Here is a 25521-nt window from a genome sequence, read left to right as displayed (position 1 = left end):
GACATACAAAATAAGAAGAAAAATATTATCTGTAAGGAATGCCGTAAATCTAATACCTAATACAAGAAGAGAAGAGGACAGATTTTCCAGTCTGTTGAATTAGATGTGCCATTTTACATTGATTGTTTTTTATTAGCTCCCATTGCCAGAGACATTGCAATGTCTGCGTGATAAGGAGTTTAGGCTTGAGCTTGCATGCTGGTTTTAAACACATCATCTACAACATTCTAGTCGTTTTTGTGCTATATTGTAACAATTGTCAAAGTGCCTTAGAATCTAACATTACCTTTAAGATATGGGACTCACTTTTTCCTAAGATCATAAATTTAGGGTATTTTCATAGTTGTAATTAAATCTTAGATGAAATTCCTTTTTGAGACAGGGATTGTACTTTATTTGTGTTTTTGGAGAATTTAATAGTCTTCAATTTATAAATATATTTATTTCCATGATCTTTCCTCTAATTTACACATGGGTAACAATAGACATAGTTTTAGCCATGTTTTCATTATGAAATTAAAATATACAAGGACAGAGTGCTTTAAATATTCCACCGTATAGATAGATGGACTGGCTCTTCTGTTATTCCTTGTTATTCCTAGTATCTGTGTAGAATATATTTGCATCTCCAGTAATTATTAAAGAATAATAATTACCTTCTTGTATGATTATCTTTCTTGCATATCTTCTTTTTTTTTGAGACGGAGTCTTACTCTGTCGCCCAGGCTGGTGTGCAGTGGCGTCATATCGGCTCACTGCAAGCTCCACCTCCCGGGTTCACTGGTTCACGCCATTCTCCTGCCTCAGCTTCCCAAGTAGCTGGGACTACAGGCACCTGCCACCATGCCGGCTAATTTTTTTGTATTTTTAGTAGAGACGGGGTTTCGCCCTGTTAGCCAGGATGGTCTCGATCTCCTGACCTTGTGATCCGCCCGCCTCAGCCTCCCAAAGTGCTGGGATTACAGGCGTGAGCCACTGCGCCCGGCATCTTCTTTCTTTTATTGCTGTTTTTAACAGAATATTAAAAAATTTTTCCTATAAATTATATTAGCCATTGTTTTAAACGTTAAAGTTGTTATGCTTCTTCTTAGATACTAAATTCTTTACTCAAGCACATGAAAGCAAATATTTTTGTGTAGACTCTTTGAAACCTTGGATAAGTTCATTCATTTGAACTAATAATGGTGAGTTATTAATAATAACAGTAATTTATTAAGTACTTAATATGTGAGATGCACTGTGCCAGATTTGACTTAGTGAGAATTTCAAATCTAGTCTATTTAAAAAGAAATTCAGTTTTCTTACTTATAAGGTGTGAAATATATACCATAAAATCAAAACGCATTAAAAAGTGTTCCTTAGTATACAATATTAGGGGGATTTAAAAAATAAATATGAGCTTTGTTTAGATAGTGCATTAAGCATATTTGAAATTACTAATTTTTTGAGATGAATTGAATGCCTTTGTTTATACATGTTTTGAATATTCCTGAGAGACAATAGTGTCTAGTTTAGCCTTTCCCAAAATATGATCATCAGACCATCTTTACGATGTCAACAGATGTTTCCTCCGGGATGGAAACGGGAAGAGGTTCCAAGGACACAGACGTTTGGGGAAAACTGAGTTCAGGTTAAATGGACATTTGTTGTTTTGCCCTGGGATGTCTCAGAGCCTGTAATAAGATAGTGTATCATCTGGGCCTTCCGTGGGTGCTGCGTCACACACAGTTCCCCACACTTATTTGAACGCCCCCTTTTTTTTCTTTTTCTTTTTTGAGATGGAGTCTCACTCTGTCACTCAGGCTGGAGTACAGTGGCACGATCTCGGCTCACTACAACCTCCGTCTCCTGGGTTCAAGTGATTCGCATGCCTCAGCCTCCCAAGTAGCTGGGATTATAGGCCTGTACCCCCCCACCTCGCTAATTTTTGTAGTTTTAGTAGAGACAGGGTTTCACCATGTTGGCCAGGCTGGTCAGGAACTCCTGACCTCAAGAGATTTGCTGTCTTGGCCTCCCAAAGTGCTGGGATGACAGGTGTGAGCCACTGTACCGAGCCCCTGACCCTTTTTATTTCTGAAGCCAGGAACGGCCTTTGTGAAAGAGTGGATCGGTGGATAAAACCTTGATTCTAGTGTAAGTTCCCCCATCTACCCACTGTTTTTCACCAAGCTGTTTTGACCAAGTTATGCCCTGACCTGGAAATTCCCCAGAGTTGCTAAAAGAACTGAATGGGGGATACTGTACATAAGAGCACTTATCAATTTAAAATGTCATGTGGGGACATATGCGTGTCATGTGAATAGCAGCTGCATTTTGAAGTTGCAATAAGTGTGAGGAAAATGTGCTTGTTAGCTCAGTTCTAGACAGATCCATGGATAGAAAGACATAGACATGGATCCCCATCCAGCTAAGTATTTGCAATCCGCAGGTGAAGCCTGGAAACCCAGAGAAATGGACCTGTTCCATCCGTGACAGAAGCGCTCCCAGGACCTAAATTAAAGGGATGTTAGAATGTTTTGAGAATCTTGGCAGGGCCATTAGGTAGTGTTTGTAGCTTTTGGATGCTTTTGGTGGAGGGAAAATGAGATGGGCTCACTTGGGAGGTCTGCCTGCAGTTTCCATCCAAATTTCTAATCAACGTTGTGGTTTTATCATCCATTTCCGGAATCGTTACCCCTTAAAATGTGAGGAAAACGACTCTCCTTTTCTTCAGTTCCCCAACTTTTCCAAATACTGCTGCGAGTTTTTGTTGCCAGCAGCTTTTCCCAATGTGCGTGTACTTACCAACGTCCAGACTCCTCCCTCCCCTCGGCCGGCCTTGCTTGGTCTAGCTATTATTCAAAGGGGAACATGCGTGAGATATCACTTTGTTTTTGCCATCTAATGGATTCCACCCCCCAAAGTATCTGACTTTGACACTCAGGCTCATCTGCAGGACCTGAGGGTGTCTTCCCTCCCCTCCCGTTGGCTGGCTAAATGGGTTAATAGAATACATTCTCTTTTCCTTTTCCGTGTTTTGTCTGGCGTTTGCAATGCCAAGATTTTTTTCCAGATGTCCCCTATTTCCTATTTCCACATACCGCACATGAATCATCATCTGGCAGAGGAATCGTGAGAATCCATGTGATCAGTGTGGGTTCCCACATTCACCTACTTTTGTCTTTTTTGATAGTTCTTTGAAAACAATGAATTTTTTTAAAAATATGCCTGAATTCAAGGGTAAAGTATCAACAATGTACCCTAGAAAAGCCCCTGGAAGCAGATCTATGCTAAATGGTTTATTTTATTCTGCACACGAGGCCCACCCATCGCTGGCTCCCCTATGCCTTGGACGTCACTGAAACACACACATCCCCTTCCCGAACAGGGAGAGTGAGCTGCACATTCTCGTTTCCAGCTCCACTTCCTAGTTCTGCCCACCGTAAAATCTGCCCTTTTGCCATGCGCTGTGTGGGACCTGTTAGACTCAGGAGAGACCATCATACAAATTGATGGCTCTTGATTTGCAGCTGTATCTGGAGCTCACCGAATCTAGTGCAGCTTTAAAAATAGGGAGTCGATTCTGTTTCCAAGTTCAGAAGGAGCAGCAGAAAACGAAGTATCTTGAATGGCAGATCACATGCCATGACTTTTAAAAGCCCAGAGCACTCTCCAGGAGTACAGGCTGTCATTGGTGTGGCCCAGCACCGGCAGCCTCTGTCCTGACTATTTATGGGAAAAAATATTTTTTTGTAAATATGATCTTGACAAAACATTGGCTGGCAGGAAAATAGCTTTCTTTTCAGGGGAGCAAAATGAGAGTGTATATTTTAATTCAAGATCAAAGACTTAACATAAAACAAACCCTGACAAATGAAAACTGGGCAATGGGATTTTCCTCCTGTTTGTTGGTAGAATATTTTGAGCATTCAAACACGTTTCTAGACAGCAAGTTGTGATGCTAGATAATTAGGTAGTGTGGGTGTGGAGAACTGCACGCTCAAAAATGGTATTAACAGAACCCTCATCCTTGTGAAGTGGTTTAGCACAATGTGCATTTAAACAAAGGAAGAATTAGTCAGACTTAATGAGCAAACCAGGTGGCTCTGGGGACGTGGTGCCCCTTTGTCAGATTTTTCTTCCTTTGGCAAATCCATTAAACATGGTAAAAGTATACTTCATATAGCTTAGCTTTGGTTCATCACATAGTTTTATGAGTTTAATGCTAACTGGCCCCAAATTCAATGATTCTGGATTTCCTCACATGAGAATCTGACACGAGAAGCTAACAGTGATTCCTGGCTAATTTCTAAAAAGCTGTAGTGAAATCAGAAGGGTTAAAGACCCTTGGTATGGTTTCTCCTTTATTAGATATTTGGACAAATACATGAAGGTAATGAATGATAGATGTGAATTTCTTACACACGTCTTGTTAGAGCTCGAGGACTTAACCAGAGAATTTTCTGTGGGTGTCCCGCTGTAGCATGTTAGGGCCTTAGGTTAGTTTGCCCTCCTAGGTGAGAAATCCACAACCCTAAGACTTGAGTACCCAAGTCTGTGGCATGTGGGGACATGCTTGATTTTGAAGTGGTTTTCCCTAGAAGATTGGTAAAGGAATGGCATCTGTCTATAGTAGAGCCAGTAAATTCCTTGAGCTGGAGAACCAATGTCCACTCATCCCAGTGCCTCCTTGTCCTGTGGGCTCCTGCTGTACCCGTGGGCCTGGGTAGTGGCCAGCGGCAGTCCTGGAGCCTGCCCTACAGGTTCATGATGGAAGATGCTAGCCAGTAATAGCACAACTGAACCCCCAAGTGAACACTCTGCTAAGACCTCCAGGGAGGGAGAAGGCACGGCTGCAAGAATGGATGTCCCATGGGAAGAAATTGATCTGCAGGGGGCAGGGAAGGGCAAACCGAACGGTCATTCGCAGGCCCCAAAAGCTCAGGCAGCCGCTCAGGTGCGGTGGCCCATGAGTGACGCCTCCAAATTCCATTTCCCTGTTTGACGTCAGGTTTTTCCTGATTTGGAAATGTTGGTGCTTTGAGAGATGTCCATGGACAACTGTGCCTCCTCACCTCCCCCTTCTCACTTCCACATACAAGACTCCAGAATGTTAAAGGACACATCTCCATGAGTGTGAAACTGTTTGTCGCTGTTTGACTCTTTGTGTCCCCATGTGGGGCTCCCCAGTCTCATCGATATGTCCTGGGCAAGGGCAAGAGGCACCCCGGTAGATCTTGTTCCCACACTGACTGTCTCCTCACCACGCAGGCTGGAAATGCTGTGTGTTTTTCTGAGTCAGGGCTTTGGGAGGCAGCACCCTGTCTCCAGGTTCTTGGAGTTTTATGGATGCAACATCATTAATCATCCTGACGGGGCTGATGTGGGTGGCAGGTGTTGGGTTCTGCCTCCTGATTGGGAGGAGGGGCTGGGTACCCTGCCCTGAATCTGAATGTAGAGGCCCTGGGTAAATGGGTGTGCCCTGTCCTGCCTGGACCACACATCAGGAGCCCTGGGAGCAGAGGTTCCGGGCGGCTGGAGGCCTCCTTGCTTCCGCCTCTGCAGGTGGAACCTGCGTTTCTTCGCAGGAGACCGTGGCTCCACAGGTGTCCTGCCTGTCAGGGCAGAGGAACATACCATGGGGGGACTTCCAGCAAACGTGAGGAACAGCACGCTGGCGTGATTGGGGCAGAAAGCAGAGTGGTGTTTTCTTCTTTGGGGGCCTTTGATAGGGACCTGGGCAGGGTGTGGTGGGGGCCGGAGGTGCAGTGGCTTCTGCAGGAGGCTGGGGAGGCTCCCCGTGGTCTTAGAGAAGGTGGACCATCCCGTCCCACTTCACTCGCCCCCTTTACCCTTCTTTCCTTTATAAAATTTCTGCCCTTTCTGTTCCTCCCACCACAATTTCCCATCCACTTTTCCTTTCTCTCTGTTCAGGGCTCATGTACACCTGTGTGATTTTCCAGGGTGTCACGACAAGCCCTGATGACCCGCACCTGCCACCTGTGTGCTTTGTCCTCTCTACTTCACATGTGTGCATGCACACATCACGTGCATGCACATATCACATACACGCACACACCACACACATACATATACACGCACCACACACATAACATATACACACACCACACACACATACATACCACACATACACACACATACCACACACACCACTTACATATACATGGAACACACACCATGCACACCCACACCACAGGCACACACCCACACACACACATACTTTCTTCAGGAACCCCCCAGCCCTCCACCACGTGGCCTGAATGGAGCCCTCCTTGTCCACCTGTTTTGGGCTTGGTTCTGCTCCTTTTTCCTTAGTGGGGGATTTTAGAGGGCGCTGCTCTTGGGCACTCAGTGTGGATTTGATGCTGTGGAAGGGGACAGGAGAGCTGGTGGGCCAAGCTGGGAGGGCAGTTACCGTGGAGTGAGAGCCAAGGCCAGCCGGCAGAAGTCACCCACAAGAGGGTGAACGTCGGAAGTGGGGCCCAAGGAAATTACTGACATTTTACAGGGCAGAGGCATAGGGCTTTATCTCTTCCTCTTAGTCTCCCCAGGATGCTGTAATAGAATACCACAGACTGGGTGGTTTCAGCAGCAGAAGTGTGTTCCTCCCAGTGCTGGAGGCTGGAAGTCCAAGATCAAGGCTCCAGCAGATTCGAGGTCGGCTGTGGACCCCTTCTTCATAAGCAGCGCGAGGGCGGGGGCTCTCTCTGGGGTCTTTTTTCTAAGAACACTAATTCTGTTCATGAGCCTCATCACCTCCCAAGGCCCCACCTCCATGCCATCACCTTGGGGGTTAGAATTTCCACACAGGAATTTGGAGGGGGGGCATGGACATTCAGAACACAGCACTTTTATTATCCTGGGATGCAGGACATGTACAGTGATGTGTGGCGACAAAACGCATCCCAGCTGTGTTTAGGTAACTGTGTAATTGGCTGGAAATTTCTCAATCTGAAAAAATTCGAGTCATTCAGATTTAAAGTTGAAAACCTCCTAACAGGAAAGAGTTGGGACTCTGACCTCTGAAACCCTTCTAAATGTTAGTGTCCTCTGAGTTGAGATCTTTCCTGTGAAGCCGGAGGTACTTCAACACTCTACTGTTACTGGCCTTTCTAGAGCAAAAGCTATTTTACTGAAAAGAAGTTTGGTATGCAGTACATGTCAGAACTGTCCACTCATTTGAAGTGAAGGAAGATCAGGCCCATAATGGGTGATTACTTCACAAGCAGACATTTCCTCAGTGTCAGCTATGTTTTCGGTGATGTATTCTGAGGAAAGGGGAGCGGTGACTCTGCAGTATTGAGCCAATGTGCTTTCATCCTCCCTGTCTCTTCACATCTGCTGATGGGAAAACCAAAGTTTGTGGAATCCCCAATGCCATCTGGTTTTCCTCCCCTTTTTCTTTTCTGAAAAATCACGATCCAAGTTGAAGCAATCATAGCTGGGAAATTTTGTTACATTTTCCTCACTGTCTGTGGTTTTTTCCATTCGCTAATCAATTTGATTCTCCATATTTTATTCCTAAAATCATTTTATCTGGGCATGTGAAGTGGACGCTAGTACTTGAAGTCACTCTATTTAAATCTTGCCTGACTTTCTTAACTAGCTGTTCTGATTTCTGTCCTCGTCTAGAGACAATTGACCAGATGCCATTTCTTTGGCCTTCCTATTGGATAAGGCCGTGAACCCAAAGGGAGGGGGATATAGATGATAATTTAGGAACATGGGAGTTGGTATAAGCATCCGTTTCCTTTCCTGTCTCACTCATTTGCCTTTAGGAAGTTATATTGTTAATCCTAAATGTGTGTCTTCCCTGTGTTTAAAAGAAGAGTCCCCCAGCCTGGAGGCTGCTCATTCGCATTCTGGGTCACGTGTTCCCTTCCAAGGCTTCCTTGTTCTCCCTGCCACGTGGAGGGGGCGCAGGAGCCGCCTGCGGGGTGCGACGGGCCGGAAGTGGGTAGTGACAGGCCCGGAAGCGGGTAGTGACGGGCCCGGAAGTGGGTAGTCATTAAAAACTTGCCTTGCACGGAAGCTACTCAGTATGTGCCCTTCAAAATTGGATTTTTAAAGGAATCTGCTTCACCTAGTGACACAGAAGAACACACGTGTTCTTTTCCATCCTGTCCAATATTTTGTTCCTGATGTAGACCCCCCCCCGCCCCCGCACCGCCACTCCTCAGGGGCATCCTGTGCTTGATAGTGGGGTGTCAGCTCTGGAAGCATGTGGGTGATTTTACTGCAGAAGCACGTGGCTTGGCAGGTGCTCCGCGATGGTCTCGCCCAGCTGCGCTTCCTGAGTCCTGTAAGGCGCGTGTCTGTCCCTGTGCATCCCTTTCCCACCTGTCACCGGGCACCTCTTGCCCAGCGAGGGTGACGTTCAAATGGGCACCTGAGGACTGTGTGTGCAGCGAGGTGTAGCTCCACCCAGGAGGGTGTATTTAGGGACCACAGGGACCAGGAAGGGCTCTGGGATCAGCCCCTCCACAGTGCGCCTCCCCAGAGACCCGAGACAGGGCTGCCTCCCTGTCCTTGCCTGATTTGTTATCCCAAAGTTCTGGGCCTAACCCACGGCAGGATATTTATCTGGAATATCAAATAGTTGTTAAAAAGATGACTGCTTTCCCTGTTTCTTCACAGAACGTGCTGACTCTCCCTGTGGAGAACCAGGGGTGGGCACCTGTAGGTTTAGAATTCCCGTGAGAGCTCAGATTCCACCAAGTTGGCAATTGTATATTTGGGAATCAAGGGAAGGCCGTTTCAGGGTGCTTGGCTGACTGGCCCTCTCTTGCCAAAGATGAATTGCCTCAGTGATGTGTCCAAGACCTCAGACCCTGGGAGTGGGAGGTCTGGGGGCGTGGGAACCAGGTGCCCCCAACCTGCCTCTTAGTGAAGCTTCTCTCTCTTTATGTCTCTCTGTCTCTGTCTCTTCGTTTCTCTCTCTCTCTCTGATTCTGTGTTTGTGTGTGTGTGTGTTTGTGTGTGTGTGTGTGTGTGTGTCTACCATACCCATACTTGGTCATCTATCGCCCAATTGATATAACTTAAAAAAAATTCCATATACGTGGGAAAATGTCACATGTTTATATACTCTACAATCTATTTTTATTAGAAAGTTTATACCTCATAATTTACAAACTGTAACCCGGTTGGTCTGTTTCCACATCTTAGTTTCTAGCCAAAGATCTCAATATTTTAGTCTATTGACATTAAGTAGTTAAGAAAAAAAGGCAGGAAATGATACTGTAAGTTTAATCTTTAAAACGTCTACAAACTAGGCATAGTGAAAACGGCATTAAATAAGATCTTACTGATAGAAATTTTTAAATAATTGGGCCACACCTTGGATTAAAATATATCTCCATATTATTTTTTGAAAACAGGCTTGCCAATTTTATGAACAGCATTGAGGTGAAGAGAGATTAGCAGCTCAGGGAAGACCATTTTTAAGTATTTATGAAGTAGCTATTTATTGTCTTAATTAAGCACCAGTATTTTGCATTGAGTTTGCAATTATATGCTTTTCTTATCTATTCAGTTTTAAAACCAAGATTTTAAGCAAAACACAAAAGAAAAAACTTCAAGAGGTTGGCTTAATTTCTTTCTTTGGGTGACTGTATATGTTTTAAAGGAATTAATGGTGTTTACTTAAAAGAGATTAAAATTCCGTTATTTATTAATTCAGATTGATCTCACTACTGATTTTTCAAATTAATGAGGTTAGGCTAATAGTGGGTTTTGTAAAACCTCCAGCTCTGCTGAGATTACCTTGTATTCTATGGGCAAAGTTGGTTTGTCTAGTTTTAACCTGGCAATTGTATATCTGGGAGTCAAGGGAACTGTTCTTATCTCTTAGATTCCAAGTATGATTAATGGAGTATTGAAATTATTGCAGCATGCTGGGGGAAAATGTTATCAGTGATAAGATACAGACAAGTAACTTGCTTGGGGGTAAGGAAGTAATATGGGGATTTCAGACCAGTGTATGTTGTTAGCTACTTCCAGGCTAACCATGGAGGAGTGTGGTGGCTTTACTAAGACCCAGGCTGACCTGACAGAGTAAATAGAATGTTCTATGCTTGAACTGCCTGAATTCCAGAGATATTTATTAAGGAAAAAACACAAAACCTTGAGTATAAGATAAAGGGGGGAGTTTCTTGAAACTGTCATCTTTTTTAAATACTCAAGAAATTCCAATTTTCTTATGTCTGTCTTAGCCACAAAAACAGGAATGAGATACTTCCTGGGTCATGACTTGTGGGAACACTAGCAGTGTGGCCTTTTCATTCTCTTTTAAAACATTCTGTGGCTTCAGAGGAAATGCAGCTGGCTTGTTGGACATAGAAATCGTGAGAATAAACACAAAATATTTATGTGTTTAAAAAGCAGTAAAGTCAGACCAGTTTCTTTCAGAACCATTTGTGCAGCATTTAACTGAATACTTGAGCAGGTTTGATTTTTAAAATAATGCTGCCAGGTAAGCCAGGCAGTTGGAGTCATCCCTGACTTACAGATGATGGCAAAGCTGATTTTCAGAGCGTCCCAGGGGTTGGCGCTGGAGCCAGCACCAGAATTCCAGGCTTGGTTCTTTGCCCATCCATGCAGTGACTGAAGAGAGAGCATGAAAAGCAGGGCTCCCGGAGCTCCACGTGCTCACCCGGAGTGCAGGTGCTTGTTTTTGCAGTCATTTGAAATTAAGATTCCTAAATCTGCACCCTCTTGTAGATTTATATCATTTTCTTGGGATCTTTCCTGAGTCACTCATGAAAATATTTTATTTTTGTTTATTTATTTATTTATTTTTTGAGATGGAGTCTGCTCTGTCACCCAGGCTGGAGTGCAATGGCATGATCTCGGCTCACTGCAACCTCTGCTTCCTGGGTTTAAGCGATTCTCCTGTCTCAGCCTCCCAAGTAGCTGAGATTACAGGCGTGTGCCACCACGCTGGGCTAATTTTTGTATTTTTAGTAGAGACAAGTTTCACCATGTTGGCCAGGCTGGTCTTGAACTCCTGACCTCAGGTGATCCACCCGCCTTGGCCTCCCAAAGTGCTGGGATTAAAGGTGTGAGCCACTGCACCCGGCCCAGTCGTGAAAATATTAATTGAGTACCTACCCTGTGCCATCTGTTCGAAGTGCTAGGGGAGGGAACGAGAGGGAATGCCAGTCACTGCCTGCTGGGTTCCAGCATCTCCTGGAGGTGCTATGTACGTGGCTCTGCACACCCTGGCAAGGGAACTGCAGGGACTACAGAACCACTCAGAGGATGGGAACCCTGGATGTCCCCTGGCAGGGCACCTGTAAAACCCAATTTTGATAAATAATTATATCTAACACATTTTTAAGGAAAAAAAAAGAAAGGTTTTTCTTAATTGCCAATGAGCAATTCTCTCAAGGTTTAAACCTGAAGACTGTCTTGCATGCTTTTGTATTATTAACTATAATTCTTATCTTCAGAGTATTTCATCTGCAATTTTCACGTTTACTTTTATCACAGACCAAAAAAAGAAAAAAAAATCCATCACCTACCTTGTGGTGTTTCCTGCCTTTGCTGTGTCCTCGTTTTGTTCCACAATGCTGCCCCACACCCACATACATTATTAAGTTCAAGTTAATAACATCCTTGGCTGTCTAAGTACTTAGGCACTAATTGGCATTTTTCAACATTTCTGTTAATGTAGAACACGTCTTTCGAACCCTCAGGGGCCTTGCTTTGGAGCTAATGAAAATAAAGCAAAGTGTCTTTATCAGAAAAAAAAATTAGGTCAGGAGCGTTGGCTCACACCTGTAATACCAGCACTTTGGGAGGCCGAGGCTGGCGGATCACCTGAGGTCAGGAGTTCAAGACCAGCCTCACCAACATGGTGAAACATTGTCTCTACCACAAATACAAAAATTAGCCAGGCACGATGGTGCACGTCTGTAATCCCAGCTACTTGGGAGGCCAAGGTGCAAGAATCGCTTGAACCTGGGAGGCGGAGGTTACAGTGAGCCAAGATCATGCCACTGTACTCCAGCGTGGGTGACAGAGCAAGACTCCATCTCAAAAACATATATATTTTTTTCTTATACAAACTCAGAAGAGAGCTAACCTCTTATTGATATTTTGTTATCAATTATTTATGTTCCTGCAATCTTTTTTCTTCCCCCAAAGCTTTAACTAAGTCATGACCTAGAATTGTGATAAATTTCATGGAACTTCAAAAAAAAGACGGTTGTGCTGGTGATCAGAGGCGTGATTTCATGTGCGGACTCTCAGCACCTCCTAAGTGTGATCGTTCCTGCAATGGCTGGAGCTCAAGTTGGAAGCATTCATTTATGCCATGTCCATTTCTAGGTCTTTGAGGATAGTATTCCACATATATTTTTTAATGGAGTAAGTAAAAACCAAAACCAAAAGTTAACCAAAGTGTTGGCAGTGGTGACTGGGCAGTTCAGCCCCTGCCCTGGGTTAGGGCTCTCTTGAGGGACATTCCTCAGTTGACTTCCCAACTCTCGGCAGGTCAGTACCAAGCCTCTAAAGTCTACACGGAGGCTGCCTCTTGCTTGGTGTGTCCTGCCATCCTTGGGGTGTCACTCAGGCAGGAACCCCCAGAGAGCTCTGTGCAACTTATATGGAGGATGGTTTTGCTACCACTGGGCTTTTTCCAGCTTTGTCATATTAGATAAAGGCCTGCTGCTGTGCCAACACCTAGCTTCAGTGGCTGATTTTGGCCTCTGATTGCTGCAGTGTGCAACATGCACAACCATCCACACCGTCCATAGCTGCAGCAAGTGAGGTTCCAAGCCTGTAGCATAACACTTGTTTTCTGTACTGTTTTTCTCGTTTTAAAGATATTTTTTAAAATATATATTTGAGAAACAGAATGTTAGGTAATAGGTTTAGGTAGAGGCATCTGTGATTTTGGTTTTGATGAGTGTTCATGCTGATAGGTTAAGCAAAGGAGAGAATGTTATCATCTTTTTTGGGATCCAAAAAACTGGATAGATTTTTTTTTCTTTTAGAATTGGCAAAACTCAGGAGAAAGGACTAAATTACCTTAATGCATAAGTTTTCTATGAACTTATAGTGGAAGAAGACCAAAGAAGAACCTTTACATAAGTTTTACTGGCAGTGGGATGTTTAGTAGTGGTTTCTTAGAGACCTCCCTGTGATCACATTTGTATCTATTTTATGCATGTTTTGTAGAATTTAATTTTTTCAGTATTTTCTATTTCCATACAGCTATTTTAAAAATTGAATTTGCTATTTTTTCTGTATTGTCATTAGATTCAAATACTCTCCCAGTTTATAAAATGGATGTGAAAATGCTATCCAGAAAATATCCATCATTCTCATTATTTATAGGCTGACCGCATTTACCTGTAATGCAATAGCCTCGATATTCAGGTTACTAGTTTTTATATTTAATTTTAATTAAATTTTGAATCCTAATTAAAAATATTTACCATAGAGTTCTTTTAGGCCATATCAAAGTGATTTCTCTCACTCCGCCCACAGAATGTGTTCAGTGGCACTGAATATTTAATATTTTAATAGTAATGTATTACTACAATGAATATTTAGGAAAAAGGCTTAATTCTTTAAGGTCCACCAGGGAGGTTTAGTTTATTTGGGGGAAAATGTATAGTCCCAGAGCTCCCTCTAGTGGCGAGCAGCTGCAGCCCACGGAGACTCCTCACCCAAGCCTTGATTGAGGCCGCTGGTTCCTCCGCCCGGGCCTGTCACGGGCTGGATCCACTGTCTGCCAGAGTTTGGGTTTTCTCCAGATCATTCAGTGTCTGAGTACTTCTTCAACAAGGGGGTGCTTGGCTGAGATCCCATGGGTGTGTCTGAGGTGCCAGGGCCCGCCGGGGAGGGTGTGAATGTGCCTGTTTCACATGGAGGCAGCGCTCTCGAATGTGCTGAGGGGTGCCAGGGCCCTGGGGTGCTGCTGTGTGGGTCGCAGGTGCCTGGAGGTGGATGAAGGGTGGGTGTCTACGGACGCCCCGACCAGGAGCTTGGCGCTTCACATGGGCATTTGAATGTGTTGTTGATGGAGCCCGGAGCCAGGAAAATACAAGTGTTTCCAGAGAACGCACTGTCTGCTGGTGTGGTTTGATGCGAAAACGGAATTAAGCTGTTGATGACAGACGCGCTGCCTGAGCGCAGGCACACATGGAATCTGACTGAGCAGGTTCACAAGCCTTTGGAAAAAGATCATCATCATATTTTTCTTCCTTTCCAATGTGGAAATCTGACTGCTCTGGGGGACTGACTTAAAATGGTTCTGTTTAACAATATTTGAAACGGAGTACTGCTTTGGAGTAAGAATTAATGAGAGCATTTTGGACTGTTTTTTCTGCAAAAAGATAAGAAAAAACTCTTGAAGATAATAGTTCCCTCTGGAGACCTTTGCTGCTGCTCACAGCTTTACTGTGCGCTTCCATGAGTGAGTCTCCACTTTCATCATGGACAAATGTCTGGCACTTTGGTAAGATTTAAAGACCTTTGGAAATTTTTAAGATGTTTTTTTGGCTGCCAGTAATTTATCAGCACTCAGTTCTCCTAGAACATTTTTACTGGATCGGGGACGTCAGATGGTTTGTTTGCTTTTGGATGGCTTTCGGGGAAGTTTTAAATTGTTTATAGAAGACCATACTGAGGGCCCCCTTGAGTTATTCTTGTGTTGAATGATAGTTCTTTAGAAAGTATTTTCTGAAGGACTCTTTTCAATTCATTTTTTTCTTTTAAGCTGATGTGCAAAGTGGATTTTCGTGGATCAGAAAATATCTATGGTTTTATTTCTTTGTAAATGTGGATCTATCAGAAATATTCACTGTGCGTCTCCTTTGTAACCATCGCCTTCTAGCTTTGGATTACATGTGAGTTGAGTGTTCAGCTCTGTCAGTCAACTTCATAGTGAATGTTAAAATTCATATTAGAATACTTGAGCCTAGAATTGTGCCAGAATTCATCATGGGCTCAGATAATGTTTCAACATCAGGATTTGTCCAACAGAAATCTCTCCTTGAACAGGGACACCTGGAGACAATTCTGCGTTAAATGCTATAGCTGCAGGCAGGCTTTCGCTGAGCACAGGGTGGACCTTCTTCATCACATGGACCTTATCGTGAGGGCTTGGGATTTTCCACTCAAGAATCCTGGGGCCAGAAGTCCAGTATAAAAGTTGTAGTCCAGGCTTGGCCATACGGAGGAAGGCATTTTCACTTCTAGTTTATCCAGCCCAGCTCCCACCCCTCAGACCCCAGCCACTGTTCTTTCAGCCAGGAGACTCCAGCACTGAGTTCTCTCCCATTCTTCACACAGATTTGCTCATCTCCATCATCGGCAGCCTTGGGAGTAGTCGGAGCCAAGCTAATGATAGTCAGAAGGAGGACAGTGGAGGCCCATGAAACGAGGAACTTGCCCAAACAACCCCACGTGCTTTAGAAGAGGCAGGACAAGTCCCGAAGTCTCCTAGAAACAGAACAGCTCTCATGACATCTGAAAGTCATGGATTTTGAAAGATCAAAATTCAAAAGATAAAAACTTTGAATTTTGATCTTTTCCTGGGCTAGCGTTGTGCGATAGGCAACTCTTGCAATGCCAGTCAGGGGCCAGGAGCCGTTCTGGTTTTCACTTTTGATAAAGAATTCGATAAATTACACAAGATATTAAACAGTTTATTATAAAACAGGCTTTGTGTTAGACCATTTTGCCTAATGTAGGCCAGTGTTTAAGTTTTCTGAGCATGTTTAAGGATGGCTAAGCTAAGCTACGATGTTGGGTAGGTTAGGTGTATTAAATGTGTTTTTGAGTTAAAAATATTTTCTATCGGGCTGGGTGCAGTAGCTCACGCCTGTAATTCCAGCACTTCAGGAGGACAAGGCGGGCAGATCACATGAGGTTAGGAGTTCAAGACCAGCCTGGCCAACATGGCGAAACCCCGTCTCTACTAAAAATACAAAAATTAGCTGGGCATGGTGGCACACTACTGTAATCCTAGCTACTGGGGAGGCTGAGGTTGCAGTGAGCCAAGATAGTAACACTGCAATCCAGCCTCAGTGACAGAGTGAGACCCTGCCTCAAATATATATATATATATATATATTTTTTTTTTTCAACTTACAATGGGCTTATTGGGACATACCCCATCATAAGCTGAGGTGCGTCTGTATGTGTGCCGCTCAAGCTCTTGCGTATACCCACATAATTGATGGAGGGCCACTGCACACATTTCCTGATATTCACTGTCTCAAGCTAGACGTCTGGGCTGGAGGGAGAAAATGAGAGTTTCGGGAAGAAGATACAGATTTGCAGCCATGCTTTTTATGCATGATTGGTTTAATCTTTGCTGCTTTAATGTTAAATATTTAAATGCAAGAAATAATAGTAATGATAAATGTAGCTGCTAAGTGCAACAATCCACACTGTTAAATTTCATTCACATACTTCTAGTGAACACATATACATCCTTTTAAGAGTTCAGTTGTATGTCTCATAGAGCAAAGGAGAGTGAGCACTCACGCCTTCCTCTTAGGGAAAGCAGACCCTCTAGGGGATCTCCTTGCATCTGTCCCCCCTCAAACTGTGGTGGCAGTATTCCTGCCCTAATGTTAAGCCTCATGGTGTGGAGGGAGCTCCCGGCGGGGCCTCGCCACAGAGTTTTCCATGACCCCGCGGCACCCACCGCAGCCTTCCCACCCCTTTCCCAGCGGCGGCATTCAGGAAGTGGTCCTGCAGATGTCTCTTCTGATGTCTCTTCTGATGGTGGTTGGGCTCAAGGAGTTGGCCTTGTGGAATTTCGGAAAGAGTTCTGCAGTCACCCACTGACTGTGACCCATCGTTGACATCATTTCCCTTTCACTGGATACTTGGTGAGCTCTGGCTTCAAATGTGAGGGCTTTCATTCCCTGAACGATTTGCAGTCTTGCTCGTAAATGGAAATCTCGAGGCGCTAGATGACAGAAAGCAGCAGCAGAGCCATCGTGGTCCCGAACGCAGCTTGCCCTGCACCTCTCAGCCACTGCTGCGGACTCCAGCCAGTCTGGAATGGTGCCTAGAATGCTTGGATTGCAAAGGCGACGGGGGTCCTGTCCTGCCCAGTAACCTTTCGCTACCTCTTAAAGTTTTTAGGATTCGTATGTGGAATCCTGCCTCATGCTGAACGTCATGTTATGCAATTGGCTAGTTCAGCATCCCATGACATTTTATTGAATTCAAACACCATGAATGAATAAAACAATTTCATTGCCTGTGAAGAAGTTACAGGGTTGAGGTGGAGAAGGAATTGCAGTTTCCCTGATTAGCATTGCTTGTTTCCCTTGGATGCACCCAGCACATGGAGGCTGCCATACCCAGTACACTCAGTGCTCAGTACCAGACCCGGTACCCGTACTCAGTCTGTGCATAGAGGAAGCCCCCGAGAGCTGGCAGCATCTCTGTGTGTGCTTCAGTCCATTGTGAAGATCCGTGATCCTAATATTTCAGATTGGAAAAATCCATTAAAATTTTGATTTAAAGATACGGATTCCATGTCAGCCACTGAAACAGGTGTCATAGGGCCTTTGACAGTAAGAATTTTGATGACTGCTTATTCTAGGTATATTTTGTGTTAACATCAGTTTTTGTTGTTGGTAATTATATTTTCCCCCAACATTTAGAAGCTTCATGCTATTTTAACTTCAGCTGTCCTGGGTATTTGATTTGTATTTGAATTTCTGACTTAGCTATGACGGAAGCTTATTTGAGTATTTGCTTTCCTGAATCATGAACTTGTTTCTACAAGCATTGGAAGAGGAAGGGAAATAATTGGGTATTATAAAATGACTTTCTATCCACGCATTTTAAGGATTTTTTAAAAAGTATATGCTTGCTTTAGATAATGCACTAAGCAAGAATTTTAAGTTGCTCCATGCATGAAACCCTATTTCATGCCTAATTTACAATGCCTAATTTTGGTGCTAAGATTATTCTCCATGTTGTATTCTTTCATCTTTATAGACAATGGCACTTTGTTCTCCCTCCACAAATTCTGAATTTCATCATTTGAGGACACAGCAGTAATCGTCTCCGGTTTTGGTATATGATTTTCCTTTTTTGATCAGTGCTCTACATTGCACTGATGTTCAGGAATGAGAGCACAAGGTTCAGCTGCATGAAAACTTTCTGTGTAGTATTTTTCAAGTTTCTCGTTTCTTTCTTCCATTTTAAGTAGTGTTTGCTGTGACAAACAATGGTTGTGGTTTTCATTTCTGCCTGACATGAAGTCTGTGGCCGCCATGGATTTTTGGACCTTGCCTTGACCACACCATGGGAAACAGATGATCGAGGGTCCTGTTGCTCCCTGACTCTTAACTGTGCACATTCTGCCTTGAGCTCCAGTGGAGGTGGGGGGTCACTGTGGTCACGGTAGTAGCATTGCCAGTTGCAGCTGCAAAGTCTGGCTTGGACACTGCTAGCTCCAATAACCTTTGCACAACATGTCCAGCTCTTTGCTTTTCTTATAATCCTGGTGGAAATGTGCTAAAATCTTGGAGGAATAATTTGGCCCCATACTGCATGCTGGTCGCCAGCTAACTGTATAGCTGTGTAAGTGCTTATTCTGTCTGTTTGCTCTGCTCTGGTTCCCATAATAACCTTGGACAGGGTACAGAGTATTAGATTATTCGTGTGCACTTTTATCTGGACAAAAGATTAAGAACATTAAAAAAATATGTGGGGAATGGCAAGAACCATGTCCATGGAGGAGTCACTTCCTTCTTAGCTCCTTCATTTCAAAGCTCTGGGGATACACAGATTGCTTAAACTTTCTGGTGACATTTGGGAAAGAATGTGTTCTTGCGGTAAAAGCAAGGTCTGGGAATTTGGATTTCTGTGTTCTGTTCCCAGCAGCACGAGGGGTCACCCAGTGACGTATGACAAGTCAGTTAAGCATCGGAATCTTAATTTCCCTATCTGTGAAATGGACATAGAAGGGTCGGTACCTTGGGCTAACATGAAGTTGGTGAATTGTTTGATGTTCTGCTGGGAACCGGCTTGCTCTAGTGACCCAGAAAAAACAGGGACTGTGGTGGAGGCTGACCTCATTTCTATTTCTGGCTGTAGTGCTGACTCAGTGAGAAACTTGTAGAAATCAGTTAATCTGGCTCTGGTCCTCAGTGCATTCCATGGTTAAATTGAGAATTATAAAATCTTATCATCGCTGGTCTCATGGCGATACTGCCCATATTAATTAAGTACTAAAAATACTCCACCAAATGTATTAGAAAGCTTCTGCATGGACCTGCCTTTCTCATTTCCTTCCTGTCTGATGTTGGGTTACTTGGGGCTACACAAGTCCATATTTATTTATTTATTTTAGCCGCTGTTTGGAGTTCAGTCCTATTCTGGTTTGAGCAGACTTTTCCTATATCCGAAAACTGGGTGCCCCAGATTGGTGACCTTGTGCACCGTAACTCCTTACAGCAGGATTTTCTGCCATTGTGTCCTGGGGCCATCACTGCAGGGTGTACTTAAGGAGCTCTTCATTTGAACAAGTCCTGGTCTGGGAATGTTTTTCCTTCCTCACTGTCACAGGCCTCAGGGAGAAGGAGCCAGCCTTCCCTGTCAAACCTTGGGATCAGGGCCCTCGTGGAGTCACGTCTGTGCTTCTGGCCTACTCCCTGGATGCTGCTGGCCTGAAGGGGCAGTGCCACAGTATGGGGCTTGAGGTCCTTTAGTCCATTTACTGTTTGATTCAGTTCTCTAGGGTTTGAAACAATCTCTCCCATATTTATCCACATACTGTGTCTAGACTCCTGACATATCCTTTCAACGAAACACAGCACTATGGAGGTGTGGTGGTTGAGTCCCAGGTTCATAACCTCCTTCCTGTGTTTGTAAAAATGGAGCAGGCAGTTAATTCACCAGTAAGTGCCAGGACTGGCTGAGTGGTTTGGAAAGAAGGACGACTTTGGATGTTTATGTTATGTGGTGTGTAGCTTGTCGGTTGATTTTTACTTTCAACTAATGCAACTTTGAGAAAGGCACTGAACACTAAGTAATCCTGCCTGTGATCTCCAAACTGCCTGCCTTCTGTTTTTAAATCAGCTAACAATGGTTACTGAATCTACCCAATTCGTATGGTAAGGCTGCACTGAAGTCCACATGCTGTAAAGTAAATAGGTTTTCTTGATTTCTTACAATGGTTATGGGTTTTTTTTTGTTTTTTTTTTGTTTTTTTGAGACAGAGTCTCACTCTGTCTCCCAGGCTAGAGTGCAGTGGCATGATCTTGGCTCTCTGCAACCTCTGCCTCCCAGGTTCAAGTGACTCTCCAGCCTCAGCCTCCTGAGTAACTGAGATTACAGGCGTGCACCACTACACCCAACTAATTTTTGCATTTTTTAGTAGAGAAAGAGTTTTGCCATGTTGGCCAGGCTGGTCTCGAACTCCTGACCTCTGGTGATCTGCCCGCCTCTATCTCCCAAAGTGCTGGGATTACAGGCATGAGCCACCGCACCCAGCCCAAAAAATACTCTTGAAAGACATTTCTCATTAAAGCCCACCATCACCCCATGATGGCCCAAGGGAGGCTAAGCATCTTGCATGAGGTTCACACTGTGGACTCTGCCCACCCACATCTCCTAATGGTCTCTAAAGAGGAAGACGTCTTGGAGGCTCCATCACAGAATCTCAGCACTGAGACTGTTGCTAACAAGAGAGTTCCATTGATTAAGCGAACTTATAACCAGCTCAGTGAAAAACGCCTCACTATTTGTTACTCTATTTACCCAAGAAATTATTTGGCATTTAGTACATATAAAGGATTGTGCTAGGAATGAGATATAAATATTTCCTGCCTTCAAGAGTTTAAAACACAGTAGAGCAAAACCACCTGATCTTGGTCTTTGCTATCTGTTTTTGCTGTCTGTTTCCAGACACTCACTGTGGACTTGCGCAAGGCTGGATGATACTTAGATTTATTATGGGAAGTGGCTCATAGGATTATAGAGGCTGAGGAGTTCCATGATCTGCCACCTGCAAGCCTGGGAACTCAGGACTCCTGAAGTGTAACTGGGTCCAAGGCCAGCGGCTGGAGAGCCCAAGGGGCTAGTGGTGCAAGTCCCTGAATCTGAAGGCCAGAGAACCCAGAGTTCTGATGTCCAAGGGCAGGAGAAGATGGGTGCCCAGCTCCGGAAGACAGTGAATTGGCCTCTCTTCTGCCTTTTTGTTCTATCCGGGCCTCAACTAACAATGGCACCTGCTCACCCTGGGTGAGGGCTGATCTTCCTTACTGTCCGTGTATTCAAATGCCAGTCTCTTCCAGAAACACACCCTCAAAAACACATCCAGAAGTCATGCTTTACCAGCTCTCTGAGTATCCTGTGACCCAGTCAACTTGGCACCTAAAATTAGCCATCACGGGCCAGGCATGGTAGCCCATGCCTGTAATCCCAGCACTTTTGGTGGCCGAGGTGGGTGGATCACCTGAGATCAGAAGTTCGAGACCAGCCTGGCCAACATGGTGAAACCCTGCCTCTACTAAAAATACAAAAATTAGCTAGCATGGTGGCGCACGCCTGTAATCCCAGCTACCCGGGAGGCTGAGGCAGGAGAATCCCTTGACTCAGGCAGTGGACTTTGCAGTAAGCCGAGATCGTGCATGCACTCCAGCCAGGGCAACAGAAGGAGACTCCATCTCAAAAAAAAAAAAATATATAGCCATCACAGTTGGTCACCAATTCCTTCCTCTGTTCTTTACTGCTGCCTTTTGCCTGACTGATGTTCCTCTTCTGTAGGGTGAAAGAGGCCTCCCGGGGTTACAAGGTGTCATTGGGTTTCCTGGAATGCAAGGACCTGAGGGGCCACAGGGACCACCAGGACAAAAGGTAAGCACGGCTGTGGGATTGGGGGTGGGTGGATGTAAGATTGCCCGCATTCTTGAGATAGCGTTGATCAATGACAATGGCATTTCTATTGTGTTCCAGGGTGATACTGGAGAACCAGGACTGCCTGGAACAAAAGGGACAAGAGTGAGTACAGTTGCTACTCACAATCGATGATTCCATGCGTGGGACAGGCCCGCTCCCAGAGCCGGGCACCTTTTCCCTCCTTTCTCTTTGCCCTCGTCCTCCATCTCCTCCCCCAGCTCACACAGCACGGGCAGGCAGGCGCGAGGCAGGCAGTGAGGAGCAGCCCGTGACTCCCTGAGCCCCAGTCCTTCCCATGGGGACTGTGCACAGGCTGGGCTCCTTAGTCCTTGGTTCTGCAAACTTGCTTTCCCCCATTTGTTCTTCTTCAGGAATCTCTTCTGGGCATTTTTTAATTTGGGGGAAGGGGCAATTGATGATGTGTCCAGAGTCATTAGACAGAGATGACTTCATTTAATGGAAAAGTCATGGTATTTTCAGAGCCAGCCTTGCTCTTCCTCCTCTCCACCTCTTAGTAATGATGAAATGGGAGCAGAGTTATTTTGTGCATGGGCAGCCTTATGTTTGAAGGGATCAGCAGTCAGCTTTTAAAAACTTTTTTTTTGTTTTTTTTTTATTTCAATTTTTTTTGGTACAGGTGGTGTTTGGTTGCATGGATAAGTTCTTTCGTGGTGATTTCTGAGATTTTAGTGCACCTGTCCCCCAAGCAGTGTACGCTCTACCTGTTACGTAGTTTTTGCTCCCTCACCTCCTTCCAGCCTTCCCCCCACCCGAGTCCCGAAGTCCATTGTATCACTCTTATGCCTTTACATCCTCATAGCTTAGACACCACTTATACGTGAGAACATACGGTGTTTGGTTTCCCATTCCCGGGTTACTTCACTTAGAATAATGGCCTCTAGCTCCATTCAAGTTGCTGCAAAAGACATCATTTTGTTCCTTGTTGTGGCTGAGTAGTGTTCCATGGTGCATGGATTCCACCTTTTCTCTATCCACTCGTTGGTTGGTAGGTACTTAGGTTGGTTCCATATCTTTGCAGTTGCAAATGGCAGTAGTGTGCTTTGGGTGTAGCCTTGCTCCTGTAAGCCTGGGCCATCTGCCCTAGGCTGTGCCCGCTGCTGCCTCTTGTGCAGAGTGCTCTGTCTGCTTTGTGTGTGTTCTGACACCAAAAATGAGGGCATGACTCCATTAACCGGGGAGACGCAGGAGGAGGAAGCGAGGCTTCCCGGCTCTTCACTGACACGCTTTTACTTCCGCCCTCACAGGGACCTCCGGGAGCATCTGGCTACCCTGGAAACCCAGGACTTCCCGTACGTATAGAAAACGTGCTCTACTTCTTTTATGAAATATTCTTCCATCAGGCGATTTTCTGCCTGGGTTACATTTTCACTTTCTTCATTGCAGGGAATTCCTGGCCAAGACGGCCCGCCAGGCCCCCCAGGTATTCCAGGATGCAATGGCACAAAGGTAAATCCAGAACCGAGACCCTCCTTTTTGTGTGTGTTTACGTAATTTTTGCATATTAAGGAGTCAGGCAGTGTGATTCTGATAATAGAGTTTTATTTGCCACAACTGGAAAGTTGCTTGTCTTAAAGTTTGCTTTATTTAGTAAGGAAATACAGTTTTCCCATATTTAGTGTACCAGAAAGATATAATTGTTCCTTTCTTTTTTGTAGACTTTTATCCTAAAATTGCATTTAAGCACAAAAGTTATTACCTATAATCATTTACTACATCGCGTAAGAAAATGCCATTATGGGCCTTTTTCCCTATTAATGATACTATCAAGTCTATTTCTTCTTTCATAAAGTGGTACCCAGTAGCATAGCTTGTGACAAACTGTTTTTAGGAAATGATTTTAACCAACAAATGAAGGGTAGGGCAGAGTGACGCATGCGATGTCAGGGCTGATGTGTCTGCCACGCACAGTGTGTATGAATGATGCTCTGCTGTCTCCCCAGGGAGAGAGAGGGCCGCTCGGGCCTCCTGGCTTGCCTGGTTTCGCTGGAAATCCCGTGAGTAGAGGTTATTTAGGGCAGATCTTCTTTCTTTTAGTTATGACTTCTCTCTTTTCATTCCATTTCCTTTTCTTTCTTTGCTTACGTTTTAATAACTTATATTTTATATATAATATTATATAATAACAATTTTAATGCTAATGATATTTTGAGAAGAACAAAACTAACACCAAAACTTTCTTTTTTAGGGACCACCAGGGTTACCAGGAATGAAGGTACATTTTATTTTATTTTGTTTTATTGGATTCATTACAGGGAATCTGTTTAAAACAAGTGCCATAGAAGCATATTTTCTTCAAACCACTTTGGCTGATCGATTGTTTCTGAACACACTTCCCTAAACTCTGTTACATTAAAAGACTGTACAAGTAACCCACAAACTCAGATCTCAGACTCTAACGTTCAGACACTTGGCACAGCTTCTTAATGGGGAATAAGCAGCGGAAGGAGGCCTGGTGTGGTGGCGAAGGCTCACTTCACCCAAACTGGGGAGGCAGATGGGAGAATGGGGCTCCCTGGTTGCCTCTCAGACTTCCCAGGAGGGAACCTGGGACAGCTTTTCCCAGGTGGGGTGTTGATGTCTTGGGGCTCGGCTGCTGGCATCAGCCCGACCTCAGACTGTGCAGTCCTGTAATGTGTGGGCTGTGCTTGGGGCACAAGGCGGGGAACTCGGGCATCTGGGTGTTGGGATCAGCCTTGTCAAAGGGAGGCTTACAGGTCTCAGCAGCTGCAGTAGAGATAACTGCTTACCTGGATGAAGGTGAGAGTCCCTGTGCTCGCTCCTGTGATTCAGAACACGTAGGAAATAGATCCTCATAATAGCCCTGTGTGTTAGCATGCTCCAGAGACACAGAACCAGGAGCATGTGTGTGTGTGGCCAGAGAGAGGAGAAACTGCTTCTAAAGCATTGGTTCTCATGATTGTGGGGGCCGGCAAGCTCAAAACCTGCAGGGTGAGTGGGCAGGCCAGACACCAGAGAAGGGGTGGAGTTGTAGTCTTGGGTCTGAAGGCGGTGTGTGGGCAGAATTCCCTCTTCCTCCAGGGAGGTCAGTCTTTTATCCTATAAGGCTTCAACTGATGGGATGAGGCCCACCAGCATTATGGAGGGCCATTTGCCTTATTCAGAGTCTACTGATTTAAGCGTTAAGCTCATTTTAAAAATCCCTTGACAGAAACATCTGGTCTGGTGTTTAACCCAATAATGTGGCCTAGCCAAGTTGGCAGATGAAATTTACCATTACGCCGTGCTTTTATAAAAGTATTCATCCTGAGCCTTTTCTCAAAAGAGAATTCTTGTTTTGTGGGAAGAGGCTGTGGTCACGCAGTAGTCTTTCAACCGGAGACAGTGGCCCTTGTCTAGAGTTAGGGACGGTCCTGCACGCAGTGTGGCAGACCCCTTTGTTTTGCCGTCTCTACATTCAGTCCTGGCTGCGGCTCAGTTGACCATGCAGTGGTTAACGGTGGTCATTAAGATGGCAATCATGATGGGAGAGATGGCCAGGCTGTTGATTTCCAGTGTAGACGGGGTCTAAATCCCAGACTTAGGCTAGTCCTGTAACAGTAATATATGCCAACTATCAAAGAGTTTTCAGCTTCTTTACATGAATGTCGA

The 25521-nt window shown here is 44.7% G+C and overlaps 1 protein-coding gene across 2 annotated transcripts in view; it reads left to right on the top strand.

The window, feature by feature from the left end:
* Positions 1-25521, top strand: part of COL4A1 (collagen type IV alpha 1 chain) — a 159094-nt gene that overhangs the window by 70021 nt on the left and 63552 nt on the right. For both annotated transcript variants that reach the window (XM_019039777.4, XM_063697520.1), the window contains exons 3-8: positions 21760-21849; positions 21949-21993; positions 23157-23201; positions 23296-23358; positions 23853-23906; positions 24098-24124. In XM_019039777.4, coding sequence (XP_018895322.2) covers positions 21760-21849; positions 21949-21993; positions 23157-23201; positions 23296-23358; positions 23853-23906; positions 24098-24124 — 324 coding nt within the window. The remainder of the gene's footprint in view (positions 1-21759; positions 21850-21948; positions 21994-23156; positions 23202-23295; positions 23359-23852; positions 23907-24097; positions 24125-25521) is intronic.

The sequence above is a fragment of the Gorilla gorilla genome, chromosome 14, assembly GCF_029281585.2.
Source record: "Gorilla gorilla gorilla isolate KB3781 chromosome 14, NHGRI_mGorGor1-v2.1_pri, whole genome shotgun sequence".
NCBI classification, from domain to species: Eukaryota; Metazoa; Chordata; class Mammalia; order Primates; family Hominidae; genus Gorilla; species Gorilla gorilla.
Note: the sequence above shows the minus strand (reverse complement) of the source record. Positions and strands in the feature narration are given on the sequence as shown.